The sequence below is a fragment of the Cottoperca gobio genome, chromosome 20 (genome assembly GCF_900634415.1).
Source record: "Cottoperca gobio chromosome 20, fCotGob3.1, whole genome shotgun sequence".
NCBI lineage: Eukaryota > Metazoa > Chordata > Actinopteri > Perciformes > Bovichtidae > Cottoperca > Cottoperca gobio.
The window spans coordinates 16,620,660-16,633,102 of record NC_041374.1 but is presented as its reverse complement, the minus strand read 5'-3'; the positions used below and the strand labels follow the sequence as shown (position 1 = coordinate 16,633,102).

General features: G+C 38.1%; 1 protein-coding gene across 1 annotated transcript in view; it reads right to left on the bottom strand.

Moving 5' to 3' along the window:
• LOC115025740 (collagen alpha-1(XXI) chain) overlaps positions 1-12,443 on the bottom strand; it is a 78,175-nt gene that overhangs the window by 21,659 nt on the left and 44,073 nt on the right. The window contains exon 18 of the mRNA XM_029458196.1: positions 2,008-2,052. Coding sequence (XP_029314056.1) covers positions 2,008-2,052 — 45 coding nt within the window. The remainder of the gene's footprint in view (positions 1-2,007; positions 2,053-12,443) is intronic.

The following is a 12,443-nucleotide window of genomic DNA, read 5'->3' as shown; positions in this document are numbered from 1 at the left end:
ACCCACCAGTTTATACAAATACTAAATTAACTGTGTTAACTTACTATCTGGTTAGCCAGCAGGCTAGCCACACAATTATAAACTACATCACCGAGCTTCAAGCGGAGGACTAAGCTTGTTTCCAGTCCAATAAATAACATGGTAGCAAACTTTGCCAAATTTAACAATGGTGTGTCAAATTGATCATTAGTTGAAACTGGAATTGAAGAAGCAGCAAAGGATGAGAAGCTTGTAAAGCTATTTGGACTGACAACACTGTTGGTGCACTTTCAGACAAAATCAATTCATTTTGAAGGCTTCATCAAAATCTGTGATTGCACATTTACAGAACTCTGATGTGAATTTGTACCGTTGATTAATTTCAATCTGACTTGACAGTGCTGACCTTTGAAGGAATGCAAATTAAGTCTCTCTTTATTTACTATGTAGTGCACTGTTCTTACTGTTCAGAATTTTGAGTGGGAATCTTTTAAGGCTGTATAGTGCCACCCAAAAACACCCAAATGGAATTTAAAAAAAGTAGTGTCCTTAATGCACTGCTGAATGAGTGAATAGGAAGTTATTTTAAACACAGAGACTGTTTTAAATGCTGATGTAGCCGAGCCTTTAGTCTGACATTTCAATAAAAAAATCCAAAATATGGTGTTTGTTATTATTATATTATAATGTTTGCTCATATATTTTCAGCTTTGCTTCATTCGAGGATGCCTTTTCCAACCAGATACATGTAAGCATTGTTTGCCTGTTTGTGTGATAATCAAACACCCTGAAATGAACATGGAGACAGTTAAAGTTACAAGGCAATAACAAGTGGGACAAAGTAATATAGTAAAAATATTTACAATCTGCATTCACAGTTTTTGTTTCCGAGCGTTCCGTGTAAACTTCAGCCTGATTAGGAAGGGAGGGTTTGGTTTTGAGATGCAGTGCTGAGCTGCTCTGCACGCAATGCTGTCTGCTAAAGTCTGGATGTGTGCCCAGTGTATTTTGTACAGTGTGTGCAACCAACATCCAGTGTCTGGATATCAGTACTGAAGGCTGTGTAATTAGCAATAACAGGAAAAACAAGCCCCACAGTTTTTTTTGTGTGTGTATATAATGTGCATATCTGTATTTGTGCTGTATTTACACACTGCCTCCTTTAAGAGTGTGTGGTTGTAGGGGTGCGATAGTGATGAGTTAACCAGTCTGACACTTACAGACACAAGACGTGAAAGTGTGAACATTTAGTGTATAAACATGGCATAACATTAAATTGACCTTGAAATGTAAAACTGTTCCACAGCCCTTTTAATATGATGGTGTTTCCAATGGCCTGTAATGGCCTTCAACAGTTATGACAAATGTGTTTTTCTATCATAGAATATTCAAATAGGACATTTTTCTATGAAAACTAAGGTCAATGTTTTTTTTCTGTCAGGTTTAATTGAATTTTTGTGCTTCTGGTATGAATGGTTCCAACGGAAATATAGTCAATAACACATAATAAGAAAGCATGGACTGCTAATTGGTTTTTGATAGATAGAACTTTTTGCCAGATTAATTAATTTCTTTGTGCAGTTAATCAAGCCTGACAGACACAAAGGACAGCCCATTCGTGTGAGTGTGTGTATGTGTGTGTGTGGGCAGTGAGTTTACTAGCACAGAGCAGTGTGTAAAAGCTGCAATGAATCCAAGCTCTCATGTTTATATCCTGATTACTCTTTCCTTCAAATCTTTATGAGACTATTTAAAAATGAGTCGCTTGTTATATGCTGAGTTAACATGAATTATGTTTTGTAAGCAGTCTCTGCATTCACCAGCAGCTATTACACTGAGCACTTTGTTAATTTAGCTCCAAAACCTGTAATAACACATTTTTGTACATTTTTCTGACTTGTCTGATCTGTCATGATTATTCATGACAGAGTAGTGCTGTAACTTCAATATCAAATAGCTGCACTCTTGACAATTGACAGATATCACATGTTTACATTGGTATATTACATATAATCAGTATCAACTCACCAAGGCGCCTGGAGCTCCAGCTGCACCGCTGACTCCATTCTCCCCCTGAGGACACAACCGACATGACCTTTCACCTTACAAGTGGTGCTGTGATGAGTTCCACAGGATAACATTACAGTATCAGAGCATTCTCACTTGAATACATATTCCTGTGAAAGACCGCACAACTGAATAGAGGATAGAATTAAAAGAATACACATGTAAAATAGGATGTACTTCACATAAATTATAGAAGTCAGCATGTTGTAAAGCGAAGAAACATTAATGATTCTGGCTTGTGAACAAGGGAGTGAATTAACTAGTTAGTTAGTTAAATTATTTACTGCACATATACACTCTTACATACAGTATAGTGTATTCTTGTGCATACTTGTACTGGAGCTGTAGTGTGTTCATATCATACCTCCTGTGTACTCTGTATATAATGTTTTACTATTGTCATTACTTGTACTAACATCTGTACTATATACTTTATACGTTTACTTGTACATACTGTATCTAGATTAGAGTATTTATTACACACTGTTCATAATGTTAATACTGTATATATTTTATCCTTATTATTACATACAGTTCATACATACATACATACATACATACTGTAATTTAAGTTGCGTAAATGTACATTTCCAATCTTTGCAATCAGTCAAAGCGCTTTACAACACATGTCTGCATTCACTCATTCACACACATTCGTACAGAGTCAGTGGCTACCATACAAGGTGCACATCAGCTCGTCAGTAGGGATAACCATTCACACACACTCACACACCGTTGGCCATGCCATCGGGAGCAATTGGTGTTCAGTATCTTGCCCAACAAGGATACTTCAACATGCTGATTGCAGGGGATTGAACCACTGGACAACCACTCTCCCTCCTGAGCCACAGTCACTGAATTTTAGCATATTCATACCTACTAAACCACTATACATGTGTCAATTACTCTGCACTTTACTGCAGTTTGTTGTACTTGTACTGCAATGAAAATAAAGTTGACTATAATCTAAAAAAAAGTCAGTCAGTTGCAATGAGAGACATAATTGTTAATGAAATTATTTTGCATTTGAAATACGTGCAACAATTTTCTACATTGGGTCAGTAAAGATCATGTGACGGACATTTTTTAACCTGGGATAGGTTGCGTGACAAAACATCTCAAATCTGCAATTGTGCAATAGAGATAGACTGATTTTAAATGTAAAACAGAATGCAATATTTGTCTATTTGACTATGTAAAAACATACCAGTGCACTGGATTGCATTGGTTTAGATTCACACACTGCATTACAAAGTTTGCTAATTTTGCTTGTTTCCCTGTAAAATTTTGTTCTTGTGTAAGTCGCACACAGGAAAAAGTCATCTATCTGTGCTACTTGCATACAGTATAAGTGAATTGTTTGGATATGCGGTGTCATGAGTTTATCTGTGGCAGTGATACTGACGTATGAACAGCAGGCTAGTCCTGTGGTCAGACATCTAGCAGTGAGGCGGGAGCTTGTTAAAACAAAAATGAACAACAGCATACAAACACATTTTAAGCCACAACACAAGTTTTTTACCATCCGTAAGACACCAAAATCCACTTCTTGGTCTTCCTCTCAGACCTCTCTATATTGTTTAACTATGTTTGTTGATCGTATTATGACGCAAGTGAACATGTTCCAGTGTGTACTGCGGTAATACATTGCCACTGAGAATGAACATGTAAAACAAGCTGTAAAATGTATTCTGGTTCTGCAAGCCCTTCATTTGTTAAATTACATGATATTCTCTGCATATATTAAACCTGATGTTGTAGCGTCCCAACACACACACACACCACTTTACATGGCTTTTGTGGCATCAAAAGTCATAAACACCGTCTTTACTTCACGTTATATTTGAGTCGTCAATTAAATGTTGTTGCAGTTTTGTCTTTTGTTGAACATAGTCATCTTTGTACGGTGTTAATTATGCAACATGGCTTGAGTTTGTCTTGCTTTAACATCTTGGGATCATGTTAGAGTTCTCACTCTATCATCTTATCGCTTGGATGTAATGTGTTTTGTAGACCCATAAATAAATCTGACATTTTAGGGCCAGTGGCCTAGTTGTTAAAGGCCACAATTGTTTTATTTTGTCAGTAAATCCCGTGAGAAACGATGCCTTTATCCATCTCTCAATACTTTTCGACTACCCTACACTGTCTGTGGCTCTCAACCCCCAAACCCACTAGTTCCTACTGAAGCATAAATATTTTATAAATGGCTCACAAATGTATGCAATTATAAGGTATTATTTTCAGCTGCACTTTAATACACATTTGGTGCTCTTGTAAGTTTTCTTTAAGATTAAAAATAAACTACTGTTCATGATAATGAAGGAACATGTCCCTCTCTGCAAAAGTGTGGCTAATTGAGTGTTTTAATTGTTAGTATTTGGATAACAATGTGGCTCAGTATGGCAATATGGCGCAGAGAAATAAGATGTATCAGGATTTGGATACACACATAATACTTGTTAGTAGGATAGATGTATTGCTGGTTTGGGTCTGCACATGGGATTTGTTCCCAGTTCAATTACAGTCTGGGGGATTCGGTTTCATACTCCAATTCCACATCTTGAACAATCAAAGATAGACATCAAAGATAAGCTCAGGCAAACAGTGAAGAATTAGTGTAATGTGGCTGTACCTCTTACTCTACCTGTACCTAAGTAGAATTATGCACTTTTATGCACAGAAAACATAAAAAAGAAAACGTGAAAACATTCTAAATATGTGAATTGAAGTTAAAAAGAGTTATGTATTCATGTATGCTGTATACTGCATGTTCAGTATGTAAAACTGTGCAGATCCCACACAACAATAAATCTCTGAGAAAAACTGTTTGTGTTCCATGATGAAGAGACCCCTATGGTTAAAGGGGATACAAGCAGTGAATGTGATTGGATGATTGTCACAGCGTCTAACACGGCCACCTATAATATATGATAATATCCGTGTGCACCACAGGTGCCTGGCCACAAAATTACCAAAAGGGCATTTGGCCCCCGTCACACTGGGCGGAGTGCACTTGACTGTGATCTGTCCTGGGTTCAGAAAATAGAGCCCTAGTTGCTTAAACATTTTTGACAGACAGGCTTTCTCCACATGGGCAACTTTAAATAGCTTTATATGATCAAATAAAAGCAATTCTGTGAATTTCCATAATGGATAAAAAAGGATCATGTCACAACATTTTTAGACAAGTGTGTAATATAAAGGCCTGTCTGTGTCCTAAAATGTCTTTTATTTAGTTCATCTAAAATAAAAACCTGAGAGGTAATTGAAGTTGAATAGCTCTTGACTTGGTGTTCCCCACTTTGGACCTGCTCTTGTTGAACCTGGTCTTCATCTTAAACGGGCTTCATCTTGTGGTGTAACTATAGTTCTGGTTCAGTGCTCTGCAGGGCTTCAAGTATGACACCATGAGGATTAAAACACTTTCTTTCTGTTCGAGGTCTCTGCAGACACAGAAATTACCAGATCCCACCAACATATATTTAAGTGCAGAGCTCTGCATGTTGGCATTGAGGAAACAACTGAATTAACTCTCCACTGCGTCTGTTTTCTTTTGAAGTGTCTTCCCGCACTACGCACATAAACCCACAAGAGCAGCAGACCTCATAATTACACAGCCAAGACGCCCACCACGGCCCAATAAATGACAAGATGACATAAATTTCTGGATGCGTAGAACAAGAGAAAATAGACAAGTGCACAGTGATCGGTCCAATCCATGAGCAGACTAACCTGCTACTTCATCCTGCCACATCGTGTTAAAGTTCTTGTTAAAGACTACGACTGCTTGACGTCTTTGAGCCTAACTACACGTCAATGAAGTCTGATAGGGGATTAAATAAAAAAGTAAATTACAGATAAAAACAGCTAGCAGAATATGTCTGACCAGATCCTTTTATATCAGAGGATCAAACTAAAAAAAATTATTGCTCAGTTACTGCCCCAACTGAAGGAGTTCAAGTATGTCAGGGGTTTGACAGTACGATGGAACACAAGATCGAGAGGCCAAGTGGTGCGGCGTAAGCAGCAGGAATATAGATAGCAGGGACAGAAAGAAAACATGGGGGGGAGAGAGAGAGAGAGAGAGAGAGAGAGAGAGAGAGAGAGCGAGAGAGAAAAGATCCAGTTGCGGTACTTCAGGCATCTGACAAGAATTCCTCCTGGACATCTCCCCTTACAGTTTTCAGGCACATCTAACAGGGGAAGAGGCCCCGGGGCAGACCCATTCAAAAAGACAATTGACTTTGAGACGAGGGAATCGAAAGTGCTAAAATGCATTTTGGGGTTTTAGGACTCATTCCTGCACCACTCTATAGGGTATTATGAGCTCTTTAAAATAAAATGGCTTAGTCGGGATTACTTATCCCATCTGAACTGGGAACACTTTAGGAATGCACTGGAGGAGCTGGATGATGTGGCTTTCTGAGAAATAAGTCCCTCTTCATACACAGGGATATGTATTGTACATGTCTTGAGTTAATATGCAGGGTATTAAAACCATTACATTACAAGATGTTACTGCACTGAGAAAATGTGTCAAGTATCTAAAATCTTGTTCTCAAGCCTTTTGTTTGCGCCATTTTCGATAAATGGTCAAGTGATGCAAATGTTTCAGTTGCTGCACTGAAATTAAAAGCTTATATCAACAGACTATTTAGAACAGGGGTTTTCAACGTTTTTCAGGGGTGCGCGGAATATTTTTAGTTCACTCCTCTCCTTTCCTGGTGGGGATGTGTATGCGCGAAGCAAAAAAAGAATTGGTGCGTAGTTCTCTCCTCTCCTTTCCTCCGCTCTGTCTCTGACTGCACGTGTGTGTGTGTGTGTGTGTAGGAGCGAAACAGAGGGGAGGAGGGAGGAGGGAATGTGAATGCGCAAGGCAAGAAAAAAGAAAAAAACTTTGAATTTCACGGGGCACAGGGTTCCGTTGGGGGAATATATATATTTATTTATTTATTTATTTTTAACGGTGCGCGATCTACCCGCACTACCCTCAACCTTTTGGGCACCCCTGATTTAGACCATATATTTTTGCCCCTCATACTTGTTATACCATGCTTCTTTCCAGCCTATAGAACCATTATAATAAATGCCAACTGCTACAGTACCAACAGTCCATCCTCCATGACAGAAAACTAGACTGGCAGCAAGGTTGATTAATTCTAACCTCAAATGATGTCCCTATCACAGAAAGCATGTCTGTGCACTCTACCATATAAATATTGTATCCTGTGTGTGTGTTTAGGGTTGAGGGGTCAGTATGTGTCAAGGGATCCATAATCCATCCATAATCACCATGATTAATCACCTCATTAAATAGTTTAATGAGTGATGGTATAGCTATTAAATATCTTCAGTTAAATGTATTGTTCTGGAGATAGATCTTATTTTTGGCATCCAGTTGTTTAAAGTAAAAGGCCTGTTTATTTTCTGCGTAGACAATGTAAGGTTACTGATAGTAGGACCACGTAAAAGTCCAACTGAAAACACATTTAGTCATCCTTTTAATAGTCAAAAATAATGTCAATATGTTTATATGCTCCTTTTCGTCTTAGCAACCTGGAGTGGCATGTCCCTGTCTACGTTTCATTGGCAGCAGCTTGCAGGCTGAGCCCCAGGAGGGGAATGAGAGACAAAGAAAACAAACTAAGTAAGGACCAGACCCGCATCTAACCAGACCGAAGTGACCTGTGCAGGTACGTTTACATGCTGTTTAATATGCTGCAGCTTAGCAGCTAATTAGCTATCTAGCCTGAAAACTGATGTTAGCAGTTTATATTTAAATAATATGCAATAAATTAATGCAAAACTAGGGGGCACCATCATGAAACCAAAAAATATGAAATAGATATTTCTTCCTTTGGGTATTCAAACCCGATTCCTGATTTCGATCTTTTCTGTTTATTCAATTAGCTATGCAATTATAAGTTTTCTTTGGAAATCAACAAGTGTTTGTAAACTCACATAAACTAACTAAACTCTACCTGAACCTCAACCTCCCACTTTGCATCTCTATTCATAAGAATATTTTTTGCAAATACAAATGCAAAAAAAAAGCACAACATCCAAGCTTCAATGTAATGTTTTAGTGTATGCAACAAACTGACTACTTAATGTTCACACTGTGTAAAACTTGTATGAGACTATAGCACCTTTCAAATTATTCTGATGGCAGCAGTCTGTGTTTGTAGAAAAGTGAACTTGTTCGGTGTTCCACAAAGAATAGTTTTAAATTCAAAGTACTATTCCCAGCTTGCTTTTTTGCTATAATAATTATATTAATGATGACATGTAAAGCAAACCTGGCGTATGCTCATTTTGACAGTTTGGAAACAGTACCCATACAGTGCTGAAAAAAAGCTGCTTATAAAAAGCTTTGCACATTTCCTGTTCATGTCTGTCTGCCATGCTACAAAATACCAAATCACATTACATGATTTTAAAACTGTTTCAAATAAAATATCCTACTTTTATTCTGATTGTGAAACAGACATTTTAAGTCTCATAGATTTCAGACTTAGTGCTCCATACTTCCAATACATCTTTCCCTCACAATTTTTGTATCTGTTGCTCAAGTGAACATTCAGTTTATTAATGTGTTTACCATTAATTATTTTTCCTTCAACCCCATGACCCCCGGGGGGTTATGTAGATCTGTATTTGTGGCGAACAACTGATTTGAAAGTCTAACAGCCTGTAGGCTGGAGAAGCTGGAGCTTACATACTGTATGTAGTTAGGAGGTCTCTGAACTTACTACTAAATTACAAGCACAAGAGTTGAAAATAAACCCAGTTGCTTCCCTCTGATTTGTATAGAATTCCCATTTTGAACAGGTCTTGTCTTCTAACAGGTAACAGTTATAGTACTAGTAATTATAGGGAAGAAATGTGTGATATACAGTATCTGCATATCTCTGTGACATGGAAACCTCACACAGCTGCATCTGAAAATCCATAATTTTGGGTGTAGGAAACTCAGTGTCTGATAATAAGAGACCTACACCCACCACACATTTTATATTTTTTAACTTGTTTCACTTGAGTGTGAAACATCAAATCCAAAATTGAAATTCAAAGTTGGTGTATAGTATGTTGCTGAAAGAGGGTAGTTTTATGTGTGTGGGAGTGTGTGATTAAAGACCATGCTGACAGCCTTAAGCCTTATACAGTATATCTAAGTTTAGGCCTCATTAACATTCAATGGAGCTGTCATGGATGGGTGGACATAAATGAGTTACAGTCAATGGAAGATGTTTCCTCAGGCGGTGACCACACGGCAAGCTAATTTGGTTCTCGGATAACATCTGGATTTCTTTTTTTTATTACTTTACCATGATAGGGTGTTCTCTCCCTGGCAGTTGTATGGGAACTGGCACAATGCTGGGCTTACACAGCAGTATTACGTGCCAAATTCTGATGAGACAATTTTCACAACACTGTCACAAGACATCTGTGATATTAAAAATAACAGAATAATAGCAAGGCTGTAGCCAGGACAAAAAAAAACTTTCTCAGAGTAATTCATTCATATAAATCTCCAGCTGGATAATTTAAACTTCTCCTCAGGTCATTAAAATCCCCAAATTCCCAGAAACAATACCAAGGCCATGACCTCAGTGTCCTCAAATGCAACTGTAACTGTGGCCCTGACTCACAGGTTACATACATAGTAATAGTCTTCATGGTGAAGAAAATCTAGGCAATATTTCGGGACAAAATTACAAGTTGTGGATTATGAGATAGTGTTTACGGTCTTTCTTTTTGAACGACTTGAATCAAATCTTGGTTATGGCCCTGATAGTATCTTGTGGTTTTGGACTTATATTCATTATAAAAAGCTTCTTTGAGTGCCTTAAATCTTATGAAAAAAACAGAAATAAATCCAGAAATGAATAGTTGCAACGAAGAACGACTAATTTATTTCATATGGGGCTGTTTTTATCTGAAATCATTCTCCTGGGCAATTAACAAAAGCAACTGTTAGACCCTGCTGTATTTTTTATTTTTTAAGTGTTAGGACAGTCAATACTGAGATCAGTCAAAGAAATCCATGTACAGCCCTGTGCCATATCACCACCAGACAACAGAACCTGACAAATACTCACATTCACTAACACAGCTGTGGAAGTCTTTTAACGCAGCTAATTGATCAGCATGTTGCTTTTTTATCAAGCCTAAAATACTACAAATTTACTTCACTGTGACTTTAGAAAGACATAACTACTGATTTCAACTGATTTCTTGTGCTAGAGTTGAATTGAAGCCTTGTTAGCCTTGTGTGACGCTCTCAGGTCACCTGTGGTATTCAGGTGTATATTCAGACTGCTCCAAAATAAAGTCTTCAACAAATATTTGAGAAAAGCTAACATGTGCACCCAAAATACTCCATATGTTTTCTTCAGTGATTTAAAACTGAGCAGTTTGGTCAAGGAAGGGGAAACATCTCAAGCAATATGATTTGCATTGTGCCATAACAGGGAAAGCATGACAGAGAGATTAAATCAGTGATTAAAATGTCTCATCCAACATGGTATGAAGTGTCTGCTGTGAATGTAATACTAAATGTAGGTCAATAACACCACACCTGGAGACATAAATCCAGCAATCTCTATTAACTCTGGCAGTTAAGAGTAATTTCATCTCACAGATTAAAGCCTTCAATCGGAAGGCAATGCGGGAAACGTCTGCATTTAAACTGTGACCTTTTAACTGCAACATTACACTTCACAAGCAATTAGTCCTCCTTACAGCCCACGTTGCTGTGTTCTGTTAAAAGCAGGCTGTTTCCTGTTAATCATTAGGACGCTCAATGTTCCCTGACGATGCAGGAAGAAATTCTGTTTGTTGGTCTTGTGGCATTTGTGATGTAACTCAGATCAGGTCAACGCTAGATTGCTCCAGAAATGTGTGATAAATTAACCATCTGGCAGGTCTTATGGAGTCGAATGTAAGTCTTGTGTATTGAATCTTAACAGAAAGCAATCATAAAAGAGATCCTGAACAAGGTATTAACACTGAACCAAACCTTTGGTGGTAAAATGTTGACCACACAGTTGTGCACACTTTTTTTAAGTCCATACTATATTGTATGGTGTAAAAAGGAGCAAAAAAAGACACATTTTTATTTTATATTAATAACGGATCAAATTACGAGATACATTTTCAGCGTTTCAGATTGTTTAAGCATCTTTTAGCTCACTGTTTAGGTTTTTACGGACCACAACATTATTGTTTTGGTTCACTGTTATCACTCTCATCAGTGCTGTTCCCAGCAGCAGCAGGCAGCTGTTTTCAGTGTTATATAAACTCTGATAAAGCTGATGATACACACACTACCTTCCCAGCAGCAAACAGAGACAGCTAGAGACTTGTTGGTGAACATAGTGGAGCATTTAGCAGCTAAAGAGCCACTTATTTCTCTTAGGAGAAGAATAACGTTAACCAGGATAGACAGGGCTATGGCTATGTACTGATACTCCCCAAGAGACACACACGCACCTGAGAGATTTTCGGAGAAGAACTAGCTGAGTTACAACACAGGAACCCACATAGTGACTCTCTCAAAAGGGACATAAATGTGCTTCTATTGGCAGTCAAAGCTCAGACTTCCTGTTCTTCCAACAAAGACACAGAGTCTGACAGTAGCTGCTCACTGCTGATAACTTTGACTACCAGTTCTACCTCACTGTCCATGTCGTGAGTCAGCTTCCTCTGTGTCCCTGACCTTCCGTGTCCCACCATACGTATATACACATACAGTAATGCAAACAGCATTTTAGAATGTTTATATGCAGGGAGAGTACAAACATCTTTATATTACCTTAGTCAAGTAGTTTTAGTTTTGTACATATGTTGATTAAAATAAAATAATAAGGGCGCCATTATGTTTTTCTTAAAATGTATTGAACAAATACAAAGTAATTACTTGAATGGTTGGATGGATAAAGACAGAGAACATATTTGGTAGCATTTGGTTAGCAGTTGGATGGTGTTTGTGTTCTTCAAAAGTAACTGTACAGTTAACTGCTTACTGTTTTTCCTAGACACATTTACCACACACCCCAGCCCCTCCAGAAATCTCCACATGGGCACCAAGTCTGTGCTGTTTCAGCTCCCTGTGTACCACCACCCTCCAGTTGGTGCAGAGCACTTCCAGATTCTCTGGGAAAGTAGTTTATTATGATAACAAGAAGAGTCCCAAATTACTGAGCAGGGTGGCTGTGAGTCAAACTGGTAGAACACTCAAAAGGAGTTCAGAGAAGACTCAAAATAGCATAGCACACTTGTAGCTGGTGGGCGTGCTCACATGCTTGCAGATGTGTACATGTGCTCTTTCATTTAGCGACTTGTTCTTTTCAAGTTACCACAAGGGAACATCCCATATACAATAAGAATAA